At 45.9% G+C, this 25,852-nt stretch overlaps 1 protein-coding gene across 3 annotated transcripts; it reads left to right on the forward strand.

The window, feature by feature from the left end:
- Positions 1–5,548: 5,548 nt before the first annotated feature.
- SMIM11 (small integral membrane protein 11) lies at positions 5,549–22,493 on the forward strand. Of its 3 annotated transcripts, none has more exons than XM_065417479.1 (5): positions 5,549–5,597; positions 6,698–6,760; positions 12,549–12,660; positions 15,801–16,005; positions 22,312–22,493. In XM_065417479.1, exons 3-4 carry the CDS (start codon positions 12,640–12,642, stop codon positions 15,966–15,968), a joined length of 189 nt encoding a protein of 62 aa, XP_065273551.1. In that variant the 5' UTR covers positions 5,549–5,597; positions 6,698–6,760; positions 12,549–12,639; the 3' UTR covers positions 15,969–16,005; positions 22,312–22,493. The 3 variants fall into 3 exon arrangements, with proteins under 3 accessions (XP_065273551.1, XP_065273550.1, XP_065273552.1); XM_065417478.1 differs by having other exon boundaries at positions 15,801–15,984; XM_065417480.1 differs by having other exon boundaries at positions 15,801–15,972.
- The last annotated feature ends 3,359 nt before the right edge of the window (positions 22,494–25,852 follow it).

Consider the following 25,852-nt stretch of genomic DNA (forward strand, 5'->3'; position numbering starts at 1 on the left):
GAACTTCAAGGTGCTCAAAATCCGGATCATGATCCAAACAGGACAGCTGGAGCTCATCTCTTATAATATAATAAAATCTTGTAAAATAAATCTACACGTAAACTGTCTGAACAATATTTTATGGTGCTAGCCATAGGAGATATCTTATCCCTCCATCCATTCAACATGAATAACACTGATTTTACAATGCAAATTCCTATTATCAATTTGATATTTTTCCATATCTGAGACAAACATTTAAAATACAATACCTCAAAGAATCCAGTTTTAAAGCTACAGAACTCTAACCTCATCCTTTAACCACCTGCTGGTTATCTGCACTGGGCACCACCCACCTTTGTGTCTGAAGTCTTCGGAGAACCAAATCTTTCTCACAAAGTCTGGTGCTCTCTAAAATGTATAACACATGCTTCCTTAGTTAGTTGTCTTACTTAATCCCTCCTCTCTTTTATTGTCCAGTGGAGAAGGCTGGGAGCTGGGAGACCTGGGTTATACCCACTTTTCAATGGTGTATGTGGCAGTCAGGACCCTGAGAACCAGCGAGGTCCTGTGTGTGTGTCCGTGCGCGTTCACATATGGAGTGGTGTAAGGATCCCAAGCATTGGACCTTACTCCTGCCAGCCACCCAGGTGCACTTTTTAGGTTTTCTTCCTGCATGGGAGGGGATGAGTGGGTGAGTTTCTGCTCAATGGGAACAGGTTTCTGGAGGCAGAGACTACGTCTTCTCCTATGTTAGTAAATCACCACCAGGCTGGTGCTCAAACAATAACTATAGGCCGAGCTGGTAGCACCACCTATCATTAAGGCACATAGGGAAAGGGGATAGGAGCTGGGTGCAGATGGATAGGAGCAGACAGGGAGGAGGCAAGAGCTGGAATGGGGACCAGGAGCCAAGGGGTGGATAGGAGAAGGGCAGGAACTGGGGTGGGGGTGTGGATGAGAGAGGGAGATAGGGTGGTGTTGGGATGGATAGGAGCGGAGAGGGACAGAAACAGGCTGAAGGTACAGGGACAAATCTGGGTCTGTAATCACTATAACACATTGCCCTCCAGAACTTGGCAGAGAAATGTAGAGACTCTGGACTCCTGGGTTCTATTCCATCAGCAAATAGCTATCCCGCTAATGGCTGGACCACACAGACTATAACAGCCTATTACTGCTACCAGTTATTCCATTAGCTCAAGTGGTCGAGGTCTGTTCTGTGGATTTAAAAGTCCCAACCCTGCTGATGAGCCATGTGAGGGTCAATATGGTTCTACCATGATGGGATTTCTGGTTCCTCAATTTGTTTTGTCAAAAAATAGGAAAACACATTAAAAATAGTACATGAAAAGAATGTGAAGGCTGCAAAGTCAAACACCCAAAAGTTAGGAAATAACAGAATTCAGGTTGCCTGAGCAACATTTATTCAGCCCCAAGTGTGTATGTGTTATGATACCGTCTTTAATTACATGATCACATACTATTTTAACACATGACCCCTGCTTCATTCAGTGCACTGGCTGGACCTGTTCTGGGATGAATTAGGGTTGTGTAGTGAATGGGGATGTTATGTGCAGCAGGGCCCGTCCCTCATGCTGGGCTACTTAAACCAAACTTTTCACAAGTGGGAATTAAATGTGTGTTCCTCATTTTTGGCTGCCAGGCTTGAAACCCTGAGGACAGATGTGCAGAATGCTCACAGCTGCACCTGAAGTCAAGGGGAGCTCTGCTTTGAACATATAAAGTGCTACAGAATGCTAAGTAATTTGAAAACTCAGTCCCTAGGTGTCTCAAGTTAGGCATCCATACTTAATTAGTTTCAGCACCTACAGGTCTTCCCTTTGCGAGTTTGTTACCCAGGGGATTCAGTGACAAAACAGCCTTCTGAAAAGTACTCAACAATGCATTTAGTAGGAACAATGCATTTAGAGAAAAAAGGATTTTAAAACAACAGTTTTCACGCATGTCTGTCCGTCCTAAAATCTTACACTGTCCTGATGGTAAACTAGTCAGGCCTAACTTCTTCGGACACCCCAGTGGGTGCCTGCAGTTTTGTCTGGTCCCCCCCTCTCTTGACCCTTTAAAAATGTCTATGGTCCTTTTTATATCCTGTGTTTCATGGCTTTAACCCTGCCCAGTTTTGTAAGTTGGAACCAGGAGGTCGAGCCTTCACAGCTGATAGTTTAGGCATTATCTCTTAACAACATTTACCTGGCAGGGGTGACCACTGTTTCCCTGCCTGCTTGTTTTTCCTGGCAGCCCTGTTAACCCAGGATAGTCATATAGTAAACATATCAGTAACCAAGCCAGCATACAGTATTCATAAATTACTACAGAGCAGTTCCAAATTCACCATCATAACATATATCCCAAGATGTAATACCTCAGGGAAGTGCAGGGCATGGGCAAGACTCCATTTAAAGTCACTCTGAAACATGGTTTTTAATGGACTGGATGGTAGAGCTTTATTTCACAGAAGGTTTCAGTGCTGAACATAACATGGTCATAGTGAGGGACTTAGACTCAGATCCTCAAAGACATTTAGCTAAATACATTTGAGAATCTGGGCTTTAAAGTGCTCCCTTCACACCCTCCTCTAAATAAATTATGCAGCCTGAAGCTTCACCAGGATTTTCCTGGCAACAAACACTGGATCAATACATTCCATCATGTTAGTAATATGTAAAAAAATAGTCTGTGATTTCTAAAGGGCTAGGCTCTGACCCAGACCACACACCTGGGCAGGAGGGTCAGAACGCTCTTCACTACCTGGGCTATAGGCTACGTGGTCATTGGGTATGGGTGACCAGGGATATGGGGCACTGCATGCCTGTTTCTTTCTCCCCACCCCAAGTAGGCAGTGGGAAGTGAGAGGAGCTGAGGCACCAGGTTGGGGATAATAATTTACTGCTGGTAAAAGCTAGAAGCAAATGACTACCCTTTGGAGCAAGGAGGGGATTGAGGCACCCGGCACCACAATTCATTCTCTGCACTACTCCTGGGGTGGTGCAGCAACATGCTCCCCTTACTATGGCCTAAGCAACAGAGAGTCCTGTGGCATCTTATAGACTAACAGACATATTGGAGCATAAGCTTTCGTGGGTGAATGCCCATTTTGTCATGCGTCTGATGAAGTGGGCATTCACCCACGAAAGCTTATGCTCCAATACATCTGTTAGTCTTAAAGGTGCCACAGGACTCTCTGTTGCTTTTTACAGATCCAGACTAACAAGGCTACCTCTCTGACACTTACTATGGCCTGTGACACTAAGACGCAAAATAGTTAGGACCAAATTCTGCTCAGGCACACCAGTGTAAAGCCACAGTAGCTTCATGTACTTCAGTGATATACATAGGTGAGACTGTGAGCAGAATTTGTCCCTAAACTTTTGCCAGTGCTTTGGTCTGTGAGCTGAGCATGGCTTCATTGCACACACATGGAAAAGGATAACCACAGGACATGAAAATCTCCTGAGAAATTAACAGTTTAGGCATTAATTTTTCCATCACTAGAAAGTTCTGTTCTATTGCTATCCAGGTTACTTTGCATAAGGCCTTCTGTTTCCATTTAGCTGCTATTTTACAGAGAGCAGCTGTGTGTATTTGGAGTAACAAAAATACATCGGCGTCCAGCAGAGGTGAACTAGAAAGACAATACTTGTGCTATTAAAGGAATGCTGTCAGGTTGAAAATCATGGTTTGAAAATAATAATATATAAATATAAATAAGACATAATATGTCATGTAGGTCTACATGGCAAACCAACACCATTTGCTATTCAAACCGAATGAGTGTTGCTGTTTTTTTGTGTGTAACTCATTTAGGTTGGCCACTGAAACTATGGAGATTATCTGTCTTGCACAGATGTTGCATGAACTCTTCAAACGTGGAGGGACAAATACACTATCTAGGTCAGATCCTCAGCTGCTGTAAGGTGACTTCAGCTTTATTGCTTCTCAGCTGTATTGACTTCAATGGAGTTGTGCCCATTTACACTTGCTAAGCATCTGGCCCCCATCTACCTAAACCAATAACATGTATAACATTGTATCAGAGCAATTCTTTAAAAACATTCTTTAAAAAGAAGCAAACTGCCCACATTTCCTGGTTTCCTATGTTCCTTGTCATGGTATCTTAGAACCTTGTTAGAAAAGAAAACAGGTAATGCATTATTGGGTGGCTCTCTCTGGTTCCCATTGGCCCAAGGCTAGGAGAGATGAGCTAGCAGTTAGTACACTAGACTAGGATTCAGGCAACTTGGTTCTGTTCCCTGCTCACCCCAGTGGCGTAGTATCGCCTAGGCTAACAAGGCCTAGGCCTAGGGTGGCAAATTTGCAGGGGCGGCAAATTTATAATAGCAGCATTTTTGTAATCGCAGCATCAGTGATTCTACCACACATAGGCACCAACTTTTCCCGGCGCCGGTGGGTGCTTGCCCCTGCCCTGCCCCCATTCCAACCCCTTCCCCAAAGTCCCCACCTCAACTCCGCCCCCTCCCTGCCCCTATTGGACTCCTTCTCCAAATCCCCGCCCCGGCCCCACCTCTTCCCAGAGCGCGCCGCGTTTCCCCTCCTCCCCCCTCCCTCCCAGCGCTTGCCGCCACGAAACAGCTGTTTCGCGAAGCCAAGCGCTGGGAGCTAGGGGGAGAAACGGGGACGCAGCGCGCTCAGGGGAGGAGGCGGAGCGGAGGTGAGCTGGGGGGTGGGGGGGAGCAGGAAGCTGCTGGTGGGTGCAGAGCCTATGATTGCCACCAATGACGGCGTGACACCATTTAGTAAACATACTCGCGAGAATTGGTAAAAAAACTAAAACAAGTTCATATGGGGCAGGGTGTGGCAATTATTTCAGGGCCCAGGGGCGGCAAAATCATTAATCCACCACTGGCTCACCCACAGTCTTCTTTCGTGAACTTGGGCAAATTAATCTGTCCTATGCTTCAGTTCCCCATGTATAAAGTGGGAATAGCACTTCCCTACCTCAGAGGGATGTTTGTAAGGATGATGTCCATTAATGAATAAGAGGTGCTCAGACATAAAAGTTATGGGGACCATAGAAGAATCTAGATCAAATATTTTGGGCGAGGAGAGGGCGACAATTCCTTGTCTTGTTTTTCAGGGACAGATAAGGTGATGAGATGGGTGTAGAACTTCAACCTGAACTACCAGGTACAGGCTAGTTCCAAAGCAGATCTTAGTTAAGATTGTCTGCAGGTAATGGTCAAACTGCCATAGTGTATAGGGTTTAAAGGTCAGCCAGCACAGATTCATGTCAAAAGCATGGTGCATAGGCACATATGAATGTGGGATGTTGTGGGTACTTTAACTCGGGATTTCTATTCTTTTCAACACCTGTAGAACAAGCTCTCCACGTGTTCTACCAGGTGTCATTCTAAAAGGACAAATTCCACATTATCACTGTTAATAATATACATGGCGTTAAATGTGCCCGAATGTGCACTGTGCACGTTTGTTTTATGGAGGTATAGTGCAAAAAAGGGTTAACAGCCAGATATGGCTGTGGCATGCTGGGAGCTGTAGTTTGCCAGCTGTAAGGCTTCTGGTATTTGTAGTTTGTTTCCACTTCCCCTCTGTGTGTAATGGCTGCCTGCTGCAAGGTACTGTATCAATCTGTTTTCTTTGGGAAGGTCTTATTTTTAAAATGAATCCGTGACCTAGGGGTTTCTGTAAGAGCTGGACCTTCAGCACAAAATGCAAACCTTAAACAAAGTGAGTTTCAGGTAAAGTTACGTTTCTGGGCCTGATTCCCTGTTGGTTTGCATCTTGTGTTGGCATTGCTGTCAGATCAGAATTGAAACACCTTACACACATGTGCAAGGCAGTTCAAAATTGGGCTCCCTATCTTTTTCTGGGATATGTCCATTTCCCCAATCCATCTCAGCAACTTTATTGGACACTTGTTGGACATTTTGAGACCCACATTTTGTAAGGAACCCCACCCCAGCTCATTAAAATGGTTTGATATGATTTTAAAATTCAGTGAAAACATATTTGACTGTATGTGACCATCCCCTGCAGTATTGCAACCCAAGCACTGACGCAGAGTTCTTGGGTATGAGAACCTGAAAATGAAGTTGGCTATGGGCTAGTCAATTTCACTTATGTTTAGTTTCTCTGTCTCAGCTGAGTGAAGTAAATGAATAGTAGAAAGAGAGTGAAAATTACTGTGTTGAAAAAATTACTTCAGTTTCCTGAGCTGTGTGTGCAATTCAGGTACAGTGTCGGTGACAGCTGGGAGAGGACTTCCATTGGGAAGTGACTTGTTTGGGGGTGAAGAGTTGAGGGGGAGCAGAGGTAGCAGGGCCCAAGTAACAATGGCAGGGGAAGGCAGCACAATCAAGCAGTGGACGGGTAGGGGACAAGCACTGGGGAGTGGTGGGAAGCTGGTAACTGGCAGCAGGAAAGCCAGGCAGGATGCTGAGGGGTGCAAGGCAAGTGGGAAGCAATGGACGTTGGTGGTGTTAAGAGGGAGGCACGCAGGTGGAAGTAGCCGCAGCAGTATGGTGGTTGGGCTGGTAGTGAGTGCAGCGGTGGCGGCGGCATTGCAGAAACCCCTCTGATCTACAAGCAGTCTGGCATGTGACTAAAATGGTGTGCTGGGACCCCGGGGTTAACAATCTGAGATGCTGCAGGCATTTGTAATATGATTTTAAATCTGTCCCTTTAAATTTCCCTTTGCTCCATGTTTAATTTCCAGAGTATGGAGTATGTGAGGCTCTGTCGGAGAGGCTGTTAATACATCTGCTCTCTACAACTCCAGGTATGAAGATCTCAGCGGTACTGTCTATTTCTGTTATTCATTTAACTGACTGCTCTCAACTACACTGGTTTGAACCCAGAGTAACTCCACTGGCCTCAACTGAGCAACTTTTGACTTATGCCAGCGTAGCCTAGAGTAGAATCTGGGCCGTTCTGTTTGAGCTATAAAAGTATCTGGATCCGACTGGCCCTGAACGATTTCATCCTGTATCACATGCATAGGCAGCGAGTTATATGGACCCCGTGGTGCCCGTGCTCCACCAATATTTAGGAACGTGGGCACAACTCCACCAATGTTTGGGCTTCCCGTGCTTTGGGGGGCCCCGTGCTTCAGGGGGATGCGGGGTCCAGGGGGTGGGCTGGGGCCAGGTCACTCGCTGCTGCTGGCACCAGGCCCCCTGCTAACTCCCCAGGTCTCCCTGGACTCTGCGTCCCCTTGAAATGTGGGGCTCCCCAAAGCGCGGTCCCCAGGTTGGTTGCCCCGGTCCGTCCTATGGACGGGACAGCTCTGCTTGGACCCGTTCTGGGCACCACCACAAATTATACAAACCTGGGCCCATGATCACATGCGCTGTTGGGGTTTTGAGGAATTGTGGCAGTGGCAGTCCAGGTTCAGTTCCTCTCCCGCCGTGTCACACACCGGCTTTTTGTCTGGGTTTGGAGAGCCATGTTGGGGTATCTTGGTCCCACTCTAAGAGAGCCCAGCCTGACACACAGTGTAGCATCAACAAGTCAAGCCCTGTGATTGTTTCTCTGCCCAATAGCATGCTGTAAAATGTATCGATGGTCTCTTTAAATATGTGAACGAGGAGAAGCTAGCGAGATCAGCAAGATGGGGAGAGATGGTCTGAAGAAGGAAACATGGTTTCTGTCCAAATGGAAGGAGGATACACATTCTTTTAGCACAGGTTATAGTCTGCCATCACCTTACTGTAGGTGCAATCAAATAAATTCTATTTTGCCCTTGTATGGTGCCTTTCGTCTCATAGCGCTTTATACACATTAATTAAGCCTCACAACACCCTTGCCAGGTAGAACAGTATTATGAGCCCCATTACACTGCTGAGTAAACAAAGCTATCAGTAGTCCACGGGAGTTTCCCAGCCAACATCACAAAGGAGGCCTCATTCCCCACTACCTTGCACCTCATCTAGTCATTTAGAGCTGTGCACAGTTGATGCGAGACTGAGTGAGTGGAGGATTATGGTTTGGGAGGAGAGGTAGAGAGGAAGGATGGTCCAGTGGTTAAAACAGCAGCCTAGGCCTTGAGAGCCCTGGGTTCACTTCCCTGCTCTCCACTTTGATTCATTGTGCCTCAGTTTCCCCATCCATAAAATGGGGATAATGGCACTGCTCTGCCTTACAGAGGTGTTGTGAGGATAAACATGGTAAAGATTGTGAGGTGCTACTATGGTGGTGGTCATTTTACGTGCATTTGCACAGGTGTAAATGACTATGCGACGTGCAAGTCAGTGGTGAATTGAGCCCTGGAAGTCTGTGGCAATGCTCGAGTAGAGAGCAGGTGCTCAGGCGCTCATGTGACGTAACCACAAGATCTCCTTGGAAGTCCTGACTGCGAGTGAAGGTGACCTCCTTTAAACTGAGCTGGGTCCCCTTTCCAAGACCCTTGTATTTATATTTTCAGGGGAACAAATAACAGCTGAGTGTAGATGTTTTTAAACTCCTATCTTTGCCTTATCTGCCTTTGAAAAAGCAAACATGAAACTTCGATTGTTTATTTGCCTGCCTCCCTTTAAGATAGCATAACCTTGAGAGTACAATGTGTGAGCTTTTTTGTTTTTAAACCAGTGATGTCAATGCTAATACGTTTCTTTTAAAGTATAAAGCAGTCGGTCCTGCCTTTCATACATACACATCCAGGCTTCTTTCTTCTGCCAAGATTGACCAGGCCTGGGTCAAGATGGGGAAGCAGGATTAAGTGGGGCCACTGGAGGTTGGGGACATCAGAGAGTGGGTATGCATCACTGATATATAAAGGTGGCTTCAAACCAGTTCACAACAGTGATTAAAGCTGATACTGTACGTAGGAGAGATGGCAGGAGGTAGGAGTCTGTCTCATGGGCGCGCAGCTCCCTGCCCATGGTGAGGTAGTTAAGCACGGCAAGAGCCTTAAGACTTGACTCCTCTATCTTAGTCAGAGGAGGATCAGAAAGGCAGCCATGGTGGGCTGATTGTTATTGTTTGTATAGCTCTGCAAGTGGCTAAGAAGTGGTCCCCATTCTGCAGATCACACAGTGACTCTGTTGTTATACAGAAGCTCCCTGACTTACGCAAGCGTTCCGTTCCGGAACGCCTCGTGTACGTCGAGTTTTGCGTAAGTTGGTAACGTATCTCCGACAACACTGGTCTACAATTTTTGAGACGTCGTCTGCTTCAGAGATAAAATGTGCTATTTATTATGTATTTTGATGTGCTGAATTCAAATATGACAATTAAAACAACTGATTGGCTACTGTTTCTAAGATATTTAAGTTTTTACATTTTATGTCTATGTATATTGTGTAGATAGTAGAGTTTTAATCATAAATTGTAAACCTAGATCTTTTCATGTGTTTATGGTTGCTTTACATGATAATATTTCACCTGTCCTGTTTATGTAACACTTTAAAAATCAGCCAAAGGGTTATATAAATAAAATTTATTATGAAACAAAAGGCAAAAAACTATTATGTACGTAGTTTAGTCCTATTCAGTGTCTACTCAGCGCTTCTTGGCGTGTCTCTTGTATTCATTAAATGGAGCATCTCTTGTCACTGTCCAGCAATAGTCTGCAAGCATTGATGGGCTCCATTTGCCCTGATAGCGTTTCTCCATTGTTGCAATGTCCTGGTGAAATCGATCGCCGTGCTCGTCGCTCACTGCTCCGCAGTTCGGTGGAAAACAATCTAGATGAGAGTGCAAAAAATGTATCTTTAGTGACATGTTGCAACCAAGGCTTTTGTATGCCTCAAGGTGGTTTTCCACCAACAACCTGTAGTTGTCTGCCTTGTTGTTTCCGAGAAAATTTATTGCCACTAACTGGAAGGCTTTTCTTTCCGTCTTTTCCTTGCCACGCAGTGCATGGTCAAATGCATCACCTCGAAGAAGTTCACGAATCTGAGGACCAACAAAGACACCTTCCTTTATCTTAGCTTCACTTAACCTTGGAAATTTTCCATGGAGGTACTTGAAAGCTGCTTGTGTTTTGTCAATGGCCTTGACAAAGTTCTTCATCAGACCCAGCTTGATGTGTAAGGGTGGTAACAAAATCTTCCTTGATTCAACAAGTGGTGGATGCTGAACACTTTTCCTCCCAGGCTCCAATGACTGTCGGAGTGGCCAATCTTTCTTGATGTAGTGGGAATCTCTTGCACGACTATCCCATTCGCAGAGAAAACAGCAGTACTTTGTGTATCCAGTCTGCAGACCAAGCAAGAGAGCAACAACCTTCAAATCGCCACAAAGCTGCCACTGATGTTGGTCATAGTTTATGCACCTCAAAAGTTGTTTCATGTTGTCATAGGTTTCCTTCATATGGACTGCATGACCAACTGGAATTGATGGCAAAACATTGCCATTATGCAGTAAAACAGCTTTAAGACTCGTCTTCGATGAATCAATGAACAGTCTCCACTCATCTGGATCGTGAACGATGTTGAGGGCTGCCATCACACCATCGATGTTGTTGCAGGCTACAAGATCACCTTCCATGAAGAAGAATGGGACAAGATCCTTTTGACGGTCACGGAACATGGAAACCCTAACATCACCTGCCAGGAGATTCCACTGCTGTAGTCTGGAGCCCAACAGCTCTGCCTTACTCTTGGGTAGTTCCAAATCCCTGACAAGGTCATTCAGTTCACTTTGTGTTATGAGGTGTGGTTCAGAGGAGGAGGATGGGAGAAAATGTGGGTCCTGTGACATTGATGGTTCAGGACCAGAAGTTTCATCCTCTTCCTCTTCCTCGTCTGACTCAAGTGAGAATGATTCTGGTGCATCAGGAACCGGCAGTCCTTCTCCGTGGGGTACTGGGCGTATAGCTGATGGAATGTTTGGATAATGCACAGTCCACTTTTTCTTCTTTGACACACCTTTCCCAACTGGAGGCACCATGCAGAAGTAACAATTGCTGGTATGATCTGTTGGCTCTCTCCAAATCATTGGCACTGCAAAAGGCATAGATTTCCTTTTCCTGTTCAAACACTGGCGAAGATTTGTTGCACAAGTGTTGTAACATATGTGTGGGGCCCACCTCTTGTCCTGATCTCCAATTTTGCAGCCAAAATAAAGGTGATAGGCTTTCTTAACCATAGTGGTTATACTGCGCTTTTGTGAGGCAAAAGTCACTTCACCATAAACATAGCAGAAGTTATCTGCACTGTTCACACAAGTACGAGGCATCTCTGCTCACTTTGGCTAAACAGAAATGTGTCCCTTTGCAAAATCAAACACTGACAAATAAGAGAGCATGACACTGTATGATTTCTAGGGCTGATATAGGGCAATTTGTTCAGCAGAGTGATGTAAGCTTCGTTATGATTGCATCATCCATGACTTCTAGGAATAACATGATGCAATTCATATCATGTATGACGCAATACCAGCTTCAGATTGCATCATTCATTGTTTTGCCTAAAAAGCAAGTACTGTCCAAACCCAGTCATAGATTTATTCATAGCTCCAGTCAAAGATGTATTTTAGTCATTTCTGGTTTAAATTGAGATCCCTTCCCTTTATAACTCACTTATCCTCCGCCATTCCCAAGTCAAGGGTCGTATATACTGACCCAATAGCATATCTTGAAAACTAGAGCCAATCAACAATTTTAAGCATCATTTTCGTTCTCAGTGACCCAGAATAGTAAAGTTTGACTATATTTATTTCAGAAGCATTTTGGCTGTAGAGCAGTGCAATTACGCAAAAAAAAAAAAAAAAAAAAGGTGCGTACAGAACTTTTTCCATAAAACCGGATTTCCGTAAGTTGGGTTTGTGCAACCCGGGGAGCGTCTGTACAAACATTGGGCACACATAGGGAAACAGCTCATGGACAGGTAGAGCATGTGCAGGGAAATCTATTTAAAGTGGAACCCATGTGTTTGATGTTCTGAAACCACTGGATAAGCAGAGGTGAAAACCAAAATGCAGAATCTCATCTGTGTGCAGCTGCCTTATGGCCACTTGAGGTTCCTCAAGCATTCCTCAGCTGGAGATCTCAGTGCCAGCAGCAACAGCAAGCGCCCTAGGGGATCACTTTCAGCTGTTCTATTGTGTTTGTCAGAGGAGGACTTACGTATAGTGTTTTTTTCAAAATCCAGAAGCATATTTTCACTTCCCCCAGATGATACTAAAGACAAGAGCAATCGTAGCAGTGGAGATTCAAGCTCTGAGCAAGGGCTGGTGGGATTAAAACTGCAGCCTTGGTTTTGGTGGGCTTGTTTTCCTAAAACATCTCATGGGGATACTTCGTTTGCACACATGTCATACTTATTAAAGCAGCCAGCGTTGCATTTATAGTTGAACAGCTGCGTCTGGAAGGGGTGGGCCCCCTCCATACAAACAAATGACACCTGTTCCAGGACTGTCAACCTTCAGCTCTGTGTAAGGCTCCCAATGGCCATTGTACCTGTCACTCAACCAGCTACAAAATAATCCGCTCCCTGCGAGGTGGTTACTGAATGTTCCGAGAGTATCATAGCAGTAGGCTTGGTGTGCTTGTCAGAGCCCCGCAGCTAGGACATGTCAAATGCAGACAAATTGGCTCATTTCTTTCTTTCTTTTTATTTCCTCAGATGAATCCGCCTCCACCAGTTTCTTATAAATCTGATAAACGTTGCTGGGCTTAGACTGTGGTGTGACCCGTGACATCATCAGAGATCCAAGATGGTGGAATTTAATTGGAGGGTGAGGAGACTTTTGTTGTTAAAGCCTGGGGCGGACGGGGGTGGTGGTGTTAAAGAGGAGTGTGTTAAGCTAGAATTGGGAATGTTGTGTCGGAGTGTGTGTCTTTGGTTGGAATAAACGCCATGTTCACGTTTAAGGGGATTTAACCACAGCTCTCTCCCCCTGGAATCTGGAGACTTAATATTATATTTCCTACTATATATATATTCAGTGCCTTGCAAGTTGACTTTGCTGTGTGCATATGAATAAGGACTTTGGTGTGGGCCTCAGAGTACTATAGGCAGATTCTGTCTTGCTTCTCCATACACACACTCCACATGGCATTTGGCTCTGCTTATCTTACTTTCTGTCTAGTGCCCCTTTCATGGCTGTGCTGTAGCGCAGTTGCTGTGTTGTCTATACCACTCATCCCCATGTTGCTGCACGGTATCCCTGGTATAGATATACCACTTAGCAAGCAGCACACCAGACACAGTGACTTTCTTGAGTTGTGGCAGGTTTGAATTAAAGCCACGAGCAGCTTATTGGTAAGAAATCACCTGAGGTTATAGCCAACTGGCATTTGGGGCATATGAGAATATTGGCTCTGCTAGTACACCTAGAGATATGCATAAGGACACCCTAACCCCCCTTAGCAGGTGTACAGTGCTCTGTTTTTTCAGGAACAATGAGCTGCCAGAGAGTTGTCATTTAGCCTCTATTCTTATCTTCGCTTGAGTAACATGGGGGGAGGGGAGGAAAGCAGCTAAATCTTATAGTTTTATTTGGCTTGGAGACTCCTCATCTACATTTGTAAAGCTGTAACTTATCCTCTTTTAAATCCCTCCTTAAAACCTACCCCTGCATTGATGCCTGCCAGTCACTCCTGATTAGCATTGGCTAGGCAATAGGTCAGCTGGGACTTAAATTTTTCTACTCAATTCTGTTTGCTTGCCCCATACTCCCATATTTATGTGTGTGCTTAAAGCTGAGCCTGTGTGTAATCTTTGCAGGATCCTGGCCTTGGTTTGGTTTCCTCTGAAGAATTTAATATTGGTCAATATCAGAGACATTATCAAATATCTTCTATCCTGAATCGAGCAGACATCCTCCCACCCACCTATGCCCTGCTTACATCAGAAAAACAATCCATTTCCTGAGAACATGGGTAGTTTCACTAAAAGGGTGCGGAACATAGTTTCCTTTTGTCTGCACTTGCAATTAAGTTCAGCACCCATAGCTAACAACCATTCTAGTTTCAGAGTAGCAGCCGTGTTAGTCTGTATCCGCAAAAATAGTAGGCAGGGCCCCAGCAAACCCTCCACACCACACTGTAATGGATATTTATCACCTCATTGACTTGTGATGGTGCCTAGAGCTTGGTTAAGAATAAATAACATAGTTTATTCTGCAAGTTTTTCTGTGTGCAAATTGTCTGCAAACAGATCTGTTTTCTCAGATTCAGCCATTACTCAGAATGATTGGCCAGATCGCTTTTGTGACTGATGTGTGGCCTGAAGTTTATTCACAAGCAGCACATTGTGAAATATTCATTATGAAATGTCTGAGCTCTTTTGGCTAGACACAGATGTCACTGCTACCTGGGGAAGCAACTCAACATAAAAATGGGGGATGAGCCAGTTGGATTTTTTTTTTCATTCAGAACTCTGTATTTTACTCACAGAAAAGCAGTTAACCAAAAAAAAATCAGTATGAAACACAGGGATTCCACAGATCAGCATTTATTATCCACCCCTGGGCAACAAAAACAGCCTCATCCCAGAGAACCTACAACTTCCTGTTTCTGGATCAGCTGCTTTTATGGCCCCTACCTGGAGCTCTGTGTGGGCCAGAGATGGAATGAACTCAGGGTTATCTGATCTCTGCACCCAGTCGCATGGTGTATTTCTGTGCCCTGAATGGATGAGATACTTTTTTTCAATACGCAGCACTCCCTTTTTGGACTTCGATGTCTGCACAGATATTCACAGAAACCATAGTCATTCCTCCCTCTCCCCCCACCCCCCCTTGAGAGAAGAATACACATCTCCCCATGTCTGAATGACTGTCTCAACAGATCACCGTTATAGATCAATGTTACACAGAGCCTGGCAGCCACTGCTACATGCCTTCATGAATATGGCTGTCAGTGAACAAGGAAAAGAGCCAATTACAGCCCTCACAACCCCCCAGTATTGGTAGGGTCTGGTCACCATCCAAGACAGTGTCCTTATTTCAGTGGAAGATGGTGTCTGTGATTTGTCAGACATTGGCCTACAGCTCCTCAGCTACAATTCTTGGCTCAGCTCCGGCTCTTTTGGTCTCGTACATGAATACCTTGTGCAATTCCTGTTTTGTTTCCATCCTGCAATTGCAACAAACCAGTACATAAAGATCTTGGTCTGGAGCCAGTATTACCATTGCCTGATTTGCTCATCTTTGATATTATTCTGTAGCTACCTGATGTCAAGTCCAGGTAAGACGATCATCAGCATGGCTATCAGGCTCCATGTAGGAGGAGCACATTTGGGCTGTTATGTAACTCAAGCAATAAGGTGCCAGGAGGAGTTTTGATATTTAATAGTTCTAGAGTTATCATCCACCGTAATCCCTCTTTTCCAGTAGATGATTCTTCAGAAACCTGGGGTGAAATCCTGACTCCATTGAAATCAATGGCAAAACTGAGTACATAAACTTCTAGGAAGGCCAAAAATCTTCAGCACTGCCCAGGAAAGCAACTTTGATCATGCCTAATGTCTGAGACAAGTGTAGGAATCAGGTGAAGCCTCACAATTACCACTCAAAGTTTGCTTTCTGCACATCTCTTGCAACATTCACTTAAAATTTGCCCTTCAAGCAAACCATCTTGCTGGTAAACTAATTCACGGAAGAGCAAACACAGAAGGAGGTGTGAATACGGGCAAAGCAAATTGAGATGAATCAAGGGAAATATTTTGCAGTCTGCACCTGAACTCTGATCCACGTGGCCTGAAATTTCCCATGGGAAGACTGCATGCCCTGCATTGCCATAGCATGAACAAAGTCTTGAATCATGCAGCTTCCATAGGGAAGTTGCATAGTATGCCATAGATGTGCTTTAAATGTCCCAGTTGCTCAAGTGTTGTAGAAACTCTGTTGAACTATATTGTTTTATATTTCAGGTTTTGGAGAATTTTCCACTGCTGATGTACATTTTGGCAGCTAAAACATTAATTCTTTGCTTGGCATTTGCTGGAGTAAAAATATACCAGAGTAAAAAAATTGAACAAAAAATGAGAAAAGAACGTGAGGCAAAGCTGAAAAAGGAAGCAGAGAAGAAGGAAGACTGAAGAGGTGGCTCAGTCGGTGTGTGCTAACAGCAGGAGGGCAGTATACTGTTATAGCTCATTAGTATGTTTTGGTTCTGATCTAGTTGGATTCAAGGGTGATCTCACTCATCACCACTTATCTTGTAGTCAAACAAATATATTTCCTGTGGTACTTCAGCACATGCATGTACGCTAAGCGGTTCAATCCTCTAGCACTGACACAATGATCACCAGAAAAGTCACACTGCAGTGCATGACCTTTAAGAGATTCTCTTTCTGCTGTGTATCTACCTAAGCTTTTATACCATGCTCAGCGCCTATGGGATCTGAGCAGCAGAAGACAAGTTTAAATTGGGCTCAACACAGGGGTAACTGGGTGAAAATTCTCCAGTCTGTGTTATACATGAGGTCAGGCTACATGATCTAATGGTCCCTTCTGGCCTTTAAAAAAATCTAAGACTTTAAAGAAAACCCAAATCTCTCACATAGTTTAAGTATGTTACAGGACGAAAGTACTTTAGCTGGAAGAGCAAAACCATATCGCAAGGAGTTCTCTGAGGTGGATATATCATGCAAGGTGGATATATCACTACACAATAAGCTATGCACTTTACTGGTATAAATGGGCCCCATTTTGGGAGCTGTGAGCAGTGCTCGGTGCTTAAAGGTGTTGCATACCCTTGCCTCTGACTGGCTTGAGAGAGAGCTGAGCACACTCAGCATCTGATTGAGCCCATAGCATGGAGAATTATAGTCGTGCCAGTATAATGTACACCATCTAGGATGTGGTACCCAGAAGAGTGTTGTCTAGTGATTAGCGCATAAGACTGCAGGGGGGATCAAGGGACAGGGGTGCTATTCTCTGCTCTGCCACTTGTTTGCTATGTGACTTTGGACAAGTCACTTTCTTGCTCTGTGCCTTAGTTTCTGTATCAGTAAAATGGGGCTAATACGACTTCCATAGTGTTTTACTTCTTTGTAAATGTAAAGTGTTGTTATTAGCAGAACTCCTGTTGCATTTTTAAATTAAGCATCACCCCACGTAAGAAATCAATTTCGATTTTTAAAAGTGTTAGCAATTTGGGCCCAAGTCTTGTCACCATTCTTCTTCTTCCGGAACTCCTTCTTGAGTGAATGGGAGTTATGCATAATAGCTGGTGGCAGACTATGGCCCTAAGAATAAGTTGTGAGAATGCAGTGGGTGTCTATATGCCAAGTTGTTTCACCACTTTAGGTGCAGCTTCAGCTGTGCTTTTAAACTGATTTAGTTAACTGGTGCACAAGGCTCCATAGACACTCCTATTTCAGTTTAAACCAGACTTATTGCAGTTTGACCCAAGCTGATTAGGAACAGGTTTAAGGCAAATGGAAATAAACGACTCTTAAACTGAAATAAGAGTTTCCCTACAGGGATTTGCAATGATTTAACTAAACCTGTTTAGGGTTACCATCCATCCGGGTTTCCCCGGACATGTCCGGCTTTTTCAGCCTTAAATGGCCGTCCGGGGGGGATTTCTAATCAAGTAGAAATGTCTGGGATTTCCCCTCCTGCGGAGTGCAGCGCGGCTGATTGGACGCCTGGCCTGATTGAAAGCCGCTCGCAGCCACTAGGGCCTCTAGCAGCCAGAGTCCCTCCCCCTCCCCCGCTCCCTCCTCCCCCACAGAGCAGCTCGGAAGTGTTTGAGTCCACGTGGAGCCCGCATTTCTCCCTCTGCCGGGTGAGCGGGGGGAGCAGGGCAGGCGGCGGGTGTGTGTGTGTGGGGAGCAGGGGGCACAGAGGCTGCAGGGGCGGGGGGGTGCAGAGGCTGCAGGGCGAGTGGGGAGCAGGGGGCACAGAGGCTGCAGGGGCGGGGGGGCACAGAGGCTGCAGGGGCAGGGCAGGCATGGTTTCTGTAAAGGGAAATCGTGTCTTACTAATCTATTAGAGTTCTTTGAAGGGGTCAACAAACATGTGGACAAGGGGGATCCGGTGGACATAGTGTACTTAGATTTCCAGAAAGCCTTTGACAAGGTCCCTCACCAAAAGCTCTTACGTAAATTAAGCTGTCATGGGATAAAAGGGAAGGTCCTTTCATGGATTGAGAACTGGTTAAAGGACAGGGAACAAAGGGTAGGAATTAATGGTAAATTCTCAGAATGGAGAGGGGTAACTAGTGGTGTTCCCCAAGGGTCAGTCCTAGGACCTATCCTATTCAATTTATTCATAAATGATCTGGAGAAAGGGGTAAACAGTGAGGTGGCAAAGTTTGCAGATGATACTAAACTACTCAAGATAGTTAAGACCAAAGCAGATTGTGAAGAACTTCAAAAAGATCTCACAAAACTAAGTGATTGGGCAACAAAATGGCAAATGAAATTTAATGTGGATAAATGTAAAGTAATGCACATTGGAAAAAATAACCCCAACTATACATACAACATGATGGGGGCTAATTTAGCTACAACGAGTCAGGAAAAAGATCTTGGCGTCATCGTGGATAGTTCTCTAAAGATGTCCACGCAGTGTGCAGAGGCGGTCAAAAAAGCAAACAGGATGTTAGGAATCATTAAAAAGGGGATAGAGAATAAGACTGAGAATATATTATTGCCCTTATATAAATCCATGGTTCGCCCACATCTCGAATACTGTGTACAGATGTGGTCTCCTCACCTCAAAAAAGATATTCTAGCACTAGAAAAGGTTCAGAAAAGAGCAACTAAAATGATTAAGGGTTTAGAGAGGGTCCCATATGAGGAAAGATTAAAGAGGCTAGGACTCTTCAGTTTGGAAAAGAGAAGACTAAGGGGGGACATGATAGAGGTATATAAAATCATGAGTGATGTTGAGAAAGTGGATAAGGAAAAGTTATTTACTTATTCCCATAATACAAGAACTAGGGGTCACCAAAATAAATTAATAGGCAGCAGGTTTAAAACAAATAAAAGGAAGTTCTTCTTCACGCAGCGCACAGTCAACTTGTGGAACTCCTTACCTGAGGAGGTTGTGAAGGCTAGGACTATAACAATGTTTAAAAGGGGACTGGATAAATTCATGGTGGCTAAGTCCATAAATGGCTATTAGCCAGGATGGGTAAGAATGGTGTCCCTAGCCTCTGTTCGTCAGAGGATGGAGATGGATGGCAGGAGAGAGATCACTTGATCATTGCCTGTTAGGTTCACTCCCTCTGGGGCACCTGGCATTGGCCACTGTCGGTAGACAGATACTGGGCTAGATGGACCTTTGGTCTGACCCAGTACGGCCTTTCTTATGTTCTTATGTTCTTAGGCAGGGGGCACAGAGGCTGCAGGAGCGGGGCAGGCAGGGGGCGCAGAGGCTGCAGGGCGAGTGGGGAGCAGGGGGCACAGAGGCTGCAGGGGCAGGGCAGGCAGGGGGCGCAGAGGCTGCAGGGCGAGTGGGGAGCAGGGGGCACAGAGGCTGCAGGGGCGGGGGGGTGCAGAGGCTGCAGGGTGAGGAGGAGCAGGGCAGGCAGGGGCATAGAGGCTGCAGGGGCTGCGGGGCGAGTGGGGAGCAGGGAAGCACTTAGCAACCCCCAACCAAGATCAGAGCGGGAGGGAGGAGGGGGAATGCGGAGTGCTCAGAGGAGGGGGCAGAGTTGGGGCAGGGACTTTGGGGAAGGGGTTGGAATGGGGGCGGAGAAGGGGTGGGGTTGGGGCGGGGAAGGGGCGGAGTTGGACAGGGCCGGGGGCGGGACCGGGGCCCCGTGGAGTGTCCTCTTTTTTAAATGTTTGAATATGGTAACCCTAAACCTGTTCAACTAAATTGGTGCAAGCTGTAGACAAGGCCTAAGGAAAACAGCAAAGGGCAGATAGAAAAGTTTCCATGAGACACATTCATTCAGTATGATTCTGCATGTGAATCAAAACACTAAAATGGCAGCTGTCACTGTAGCAGGCAGGGAGACTCCCTGTGATCCAAATATCCAGTCCACAGCATGGCAGCATCACGCCATGCACCACAGGGAGGGTCATTGTTAGCTGAGACAGGAAGATACAGAGGAAAATGTTTTGAATTTCTTCTATGTATAGTCCTTTGATTTGACATCTGGGAAGGATTAATTTATGAACTAGAAAGATAGGGAAGAACTATTTTGTTTCTTTATTATGTCTCAGTGACTGTTTTATTAAAATTCTACTAGGCTCGGGATAAGATTTCAAAAATAAATATCCAGGGCTGGTGTATGTGTGGGAGAAGAAGTGTTAAGGAGCCCTCTCCCTCCATTCAAGCCACTGGGACACAGCACTAGGGAAGTGTGGGAAAGTCTGGCTGTCACTGTGCCCTGTATTTGCAAGGGGAAATGGTTTCCTGCCTAAGGGCTATACCCTGACCCTCCATTAGCTAGTGTTCAGACTGTGGTCAGTAGCACTCCGCTACTTTTATGACATCAGCAAAACCTACCCTGCCTGTGTCCCGTCACTGGTCCGCTATGAATTTGGGCCAGAAGCATTCTTGGCACAAAGGTTATACCTGCCAGTGTTGGAGATTTCCCCCCCAAAAGGCATAATTTGGTCCTGACGCGTTTTGGGTCTGAATTATATTGCCTGTCATCTTAGACTCTGAACATTGGAGCAGGTCCTCCACTTGGCACTGTACAGCAATGAGAATGTTTTGCGTGTTTAACAAGTAATAAAAATTCTGCTGGAGAGAGAGAGAGGTTAAATCAAAGTAGTTGCATCCCTGCTCATGCCTGGCATCCGGTTTCATATGGAGCCCTTCCCTGATGTTATCCTCTGAGAGAGACATGCTGCCATGAAGCATGGGGAGGCCCAGGGAGTACTGAGGAGATGGGCCTCCACAAGAACACCTTGGCTATCCGAAGGTGTCCCCAAATCCTCAGGATCTCCTCACAGCTATTGGGACACTCATGGATTGGAGGATCAATCTTTTCTTCGTTTACATGGGGAATGGTGGCAGTGGGAAGAATCCTCCAACCCAAAGTATGTTCTAACACAGGAACATAAGAATGGCCATACTAGGTCAGACCAATGGTCCGTCTAGCCCAGTATCCTGTCATCTGACAGTGGCTGGTGCCGGATGCTTCAGAGAACAGATCAGGGTAGTTACTGAGTGATCCATCCCCGTTTTTTTAGTGCCAGCTTCTGGCAGTCAGGGGCTTAGGGACACCCAGAGCATGGGCTTGCATCCCTGACCATCTTGGCTAATGGCCATTGATGGACCTATCCTCCATGAACTGAACTTAATTCTTTTTTTGAACGTAGTTATCCTTTTAGCCTTCACAACCTCCCCTGGCAATGAGTTCCACAGGTTGACTATGTGCTGTGTGAAGAGGTTCTTCCAAATGTTAGTTTTAAACTTGCTGTCTATTAATTTCATTGGGTGACGCCTGGTGCTTGTGTTATGTGAAGGGGTAAATAACACTTCCCTATTCACTTTCTCCCCACCGCTTTGTGAAATCCACATAGTGTTAAGGCTGCAGAGCTTTGTGTTCAGCCATGGCTTTCCACATGGGAAGGCTGATTTAGACCAGTAGTTCTCAATCTTTTTGGGCTCAGTGCCCATTTGTAAATGTTTATGGCCTGTCACAACCCAGTAAATAATTTGAGGGTGGAGGTTCTGGGGCAGAGCTGTAACTAGGCATTTTAGTGCCCAGGGCGAGCAAGCATATTTACGCCCCCTACCAGAGGTGATGTGTGGGGCGGTCACGTGCCTCCCCAGATTTTTTGGTTGCACCTCCCCTCCCCAACCCAGACAGCCTGGGTGGTCTATTGAGGTTCATTGGGGGTGGAAGTGGTGTGCCCTCCCTGAGCCCCGCTGCATGGGATTGACCCCATCAAGCCCTCCCTGGCATCACTGGCCTGAGCCACCCCTGAGGCTTTGCGCTCTGGGCAGCTGCCCCTCTCGCCCTGCCCTGGTTATGATCCTGCCCTGAGGTGGTTTCAGGCGGATCCTGCCCAGCACTCATCCCACAGTGGCAGCTCCTGTGCCGTGGGGCTGACTGGGCTTGGCTCTGGGCATTGCAAACTCCAGGATTGCAGCACCACTCAGGTTTGGCCCTGCCCCCCCTGACTGAACCAACTTTGTGTGAGTGGAGTTGTGAGCTGGCTCATGGGGTTGCAGTACCTCTCACTCAAATTTGGCCTACCCGGACTCCCATAGTCATGACAGCTGGGCCAAACCTGAGTGGCGCTGGGACCCCAGAGGTTGCAGTGCCTGAAGCAGGGAGGCGAGCCCAGCCAGCCCTGTGGGACAGGAGCCACAGGAGCTGCCATGTGCCCCTTCGAAACATTCTGGCGACCCAATTTGGGGGCCCAACCCATGGGCTGAGAAACCCTGAGTTAGACCATATGTTGTAAGCGTAGCATGCTTTCTGTTCTCACTAATTTAATCATTGTTTTTTCTCTGCAGATTTCCTGACATTTCCTGCTCATGTGGATACCTTTCCCGGGAGGGTGAAGACTTCCCTTAGATTGAACGATGTGTCAAAGAAATAAACCATCCCCGAGCAGCATTCACTTAAACTGCATATTGACTTTTTAAACATGTAATAAGAATATCCATCCTCTCTTTATTCAATAAAGGTTCCTCAGTAGGAGCGGCCTGGGTCTCTGCTTACCAGAAATGCTGCACTTAAGGCAGGTGCCATAAAAGAGGCTGTTCTTAAAATCAGCTGTGGAGTGCAGAAAGACAATCACTTCTAACGAGGAAATCCATCACAGGTGCTACAAGCTGGTGGTGCTTGCAGGAGGCAGATAATAGAAAGCCCCAGACTCTCCTTGCTCCTGTCTCAAGGCAACCAGCACCAGCTGCAGAGGAGAGCATAGGGCAGGCCTGGTCCCTCCCCTGGACCCAGAAGAACCAATCCAGGGTGTAAGCTATTAGGGACAACATCTATGTGTCTTCCTAGATCTACCCTACATGCAGCGCCTAGTGCACACAGTGCTGTACTGTAAAAGTAATAGCACAAATCAAACCATAACTCTTAAAACTCAGCAATTTCTGCCCTTTTGAGGAGCTGGAGGTTTCGCTTGCATTATTTTGCTACACAGAGAACACTTAGAGATGCCAATAGTTACAGCTGCCTCGGTATTTCCATTATAAAGGGTCATTTGTCAATGGCTTATAGCTTCTCAAAGTTTCACCCTTGTGTCTGAAATTTGAGGGAAAAATCAGGCCTGTGGCTCTGAGGTCACAATTTGGGCCTCTGTATGGTGCAAGAGGTGAACGAACAGTGGCTCACTGCTGCCCTCTTTCTGCGACTGCCCATTGTTGTATCTGATGAAATCAAACAAGCAATTCTAGCTCTTGGAGACTAGATATTGTGGGCATTGATTTGTTTACCGCTCATGTAACTGAGGTGCAGCTCTGGGGTGGGTTTCAGTAGCACAGAATTACATAGGCTACTAGTAAGGGTGATGACTTTTTATAAAAACCTAGCAGTCGAGCTAGCTATCTCCATGATAGTCTCTGACAATCCACGTTTTGTAAAACTTATACATCTACCAGGGACAGAAACTGAGAAGGTGTGGAAAGGTGAAAGTGTCTGTGGTGGTACAGGACTCCTGCGTCTTGCACTGTGAGTCTCCAACAGTTGCCAGCTGACAAGCCTGTCTGTGGAATATTTATGTACTGCCTAGGGCCATCATGTGGCAACTATAGTGAATTACAACAGTTTCCTTATCTGCCTCTGGATCATGTGCATGTATGAACATGGCGTGTAGTCTCCTTTAATGACTTCACTGCATTCAGTTCCATTCTGCTACACTGTCTGGGGAAAAAGCACACATAAAAGATATTTAATCAAACTGTAAAGCCCAACCCTTCAGAGAAAGCATGTGAAAGATGTCATGCTTTGTCAGGTAATGACTGAATGTATCAGAGCTGATATGCCAACATATTTGGGCCATATCTCCATGATCTTTCCTGATTTTTAGAGTCCTGTAGCTAAAATGATCCCCATCCTAGGAAGTGGCATACATGGTTACAGTCCAAGAGCAGATTTTTAAACACCGCTAGGATAGCAATCATTTGACTGTGTTGGAGTGTGGGTCTCTACTCTGAACCATGATTATATAACAATGGCACGTCCTCCCTCAAAACAGCTGTCCCCAGTGCAGAGTCAGCAAAACATGGGCCTACTTAAAAAAAAATAAAAAGGAAGAAACTTGCTTAGTGCACAAAGCAACTGAGGCTGGTGTTAGAATTTGTGGGGCCCCAACCTGCCAATGGGGAAAGGAGGACAATAAAACAAAGGCAGCACTACCTCCTCATCCTGTCCCGTGGCTGGAGGGGGTGAGGAAGCCAGGGCGGAGTTGGTTTTTCCCTCTCTCTACCTCAGATTCTGCTGCCAGAGCAGGAGTCCCTGCATGCGTGCTCTGTAACTCAAAGGCTGACCACTTGCATTCCTTGTGCTTTAGCTCTGCCCTGAAATTAAGCAACCCAACCATAACCAAACATGCAGTACCTTAGCAAAAGGACGGCATGGGTGTGTGTTCGTGTTCCCAGAAATGTCAGAAGCATGATGGTGTCTGCACTACAGAAACAAACTGGTTTTCAAGTCTTAATGGATCATGGTTTTAAAGAGCTTCTCCACAACCATGAGGGCTAGAAAGTTACTTTTTCAAGAAAGCTGAGAGTCTCATATAGTCACAGGACTCCAGCAGCTGGGGCTTTAAGAAAAACACCAAGTATTGTGAGACTAATGATAAAAATCAGCAACATTGTGCATTATGGACTGCTTGAATAGAGTAGGTATGGCTTGACCCAGCAATGCTACACTGTTTTTTTTTTATTTAATACTTTGTATTAAAAAAAAGCAAAGTGAAAGTGAAGAAAAAGGATTCCAGCTGGAACTGCATCAGACATGTTCAATAAAGAGAATGTAATTACCCACTCTGGAATTTGGCCTGAACAATGGTGTTAACAGCCTGGTTTTGGTGTCATTGATTTTTTTTTAAAACCTCGAGTGGTTAGGGCCTCAGCTTTAGGTTTCTTCTGAAAAGCAGTGTCCCTTAATATGGTAGCAAGTTACATCTTCTCTGGCCACGATACTCAGGGATGGGACATTGCACTTCCAAGAGGTTTCTGGTGTTTATACTTATTTAGAAGGAGAATATGCAGCTAAAATGCCATATCGCCAGAAAAATCGCAGGCTCACACTTCCATGGCTGATTCTTGTCTACCAGGGGATTGGTTCAATAATACAGCTAATATAGCGCACCAGACTGGGATTTGGGAGTCCTGGGTGCTGTTCCTAGTCCTGCTGAAGTCATTCAGGTGCTTCAATATCTTTGAGGATCTTTGCCTCAGTTTCCCCATCTGTAAAACAAGGATAAATGATACTGATCACTTTGAGATCTATTGATGAAAAGTGCTATACAAGATCTAGGTATTATTACTTCCAGCAACAAGTGAGTATTTCTTATAGGTTCCCCCGTCCAAGTACTGAGCAGCCCTACTTAGTTTATGAGAGCAGAACCCAAGGGATGTGGCCATGTTTTTCTCAATATACCATATATACTCGTTCATTAGCCCGTTCGTTTATAAGCCGACCCCCCAAGATAGTTAGGTAAAAATAGCAAAAACTGTATGACCCTTTCATAAGCCGACCCTATATTTCAGGGATTGGCAAACTTTGACTCCTGGCCCGCAGGGCCGGCTCTAGGCACCAGCGCTCCAAGCATGTGCGTGGGGCGCAAAAAGCTGGGAGCCGGCCCTGAGCGGAGGTGAGCTGCGGCGGTGGGGGGCACGGGGAGGGCCGCAGGAAGTAACCCGGGAGGGGGCAGAGGAACCGCCCCGCACCGTCACAGCTCACCTCTGCTCCGCCTGCTCCCCTGAGCACGCTGCTCCGCTTCTCCCCCCTCCCTCCCAGGCTTGCTGCGCAAATCAGCTGTTTTGCGGCAAGCCTGGGAGGGAGGGGGGAGAAGCGGAGCGGCGGCAGCGCGCTCAG

This window comes from Emys orbicularis, chromosome 1 (genome assembly GCF_028017835.1).
Source record: "Emys orbicularis isolate rEmyOrb1 chromosome 1, rEmyOrb1.hap1, whole genome shotgun sequence".
NCBI classification, from domain to species: domain Eukaryota; kingdom Metazoa; phylum Chordata; order Testudines; family Emydidae; genus Emys; species Emys orbicularis.

What these genes read in the sequence shown, in the direction of transcription:
- SMIM11 (XM_065417479.1), top strand. Translation starts at nt 12,640, where the DNA reads ATGGTGGAATTTAATTGGAGG. An exon ending in TGGTGGAATTTAATTGGAGG is followed by an intron (nt 12,661 to 15,800) that starts GTGAGGAGACTT and finishes TTTATATTTCAG; the next exon opens with GTTTTGGAGAATTTTCCACT.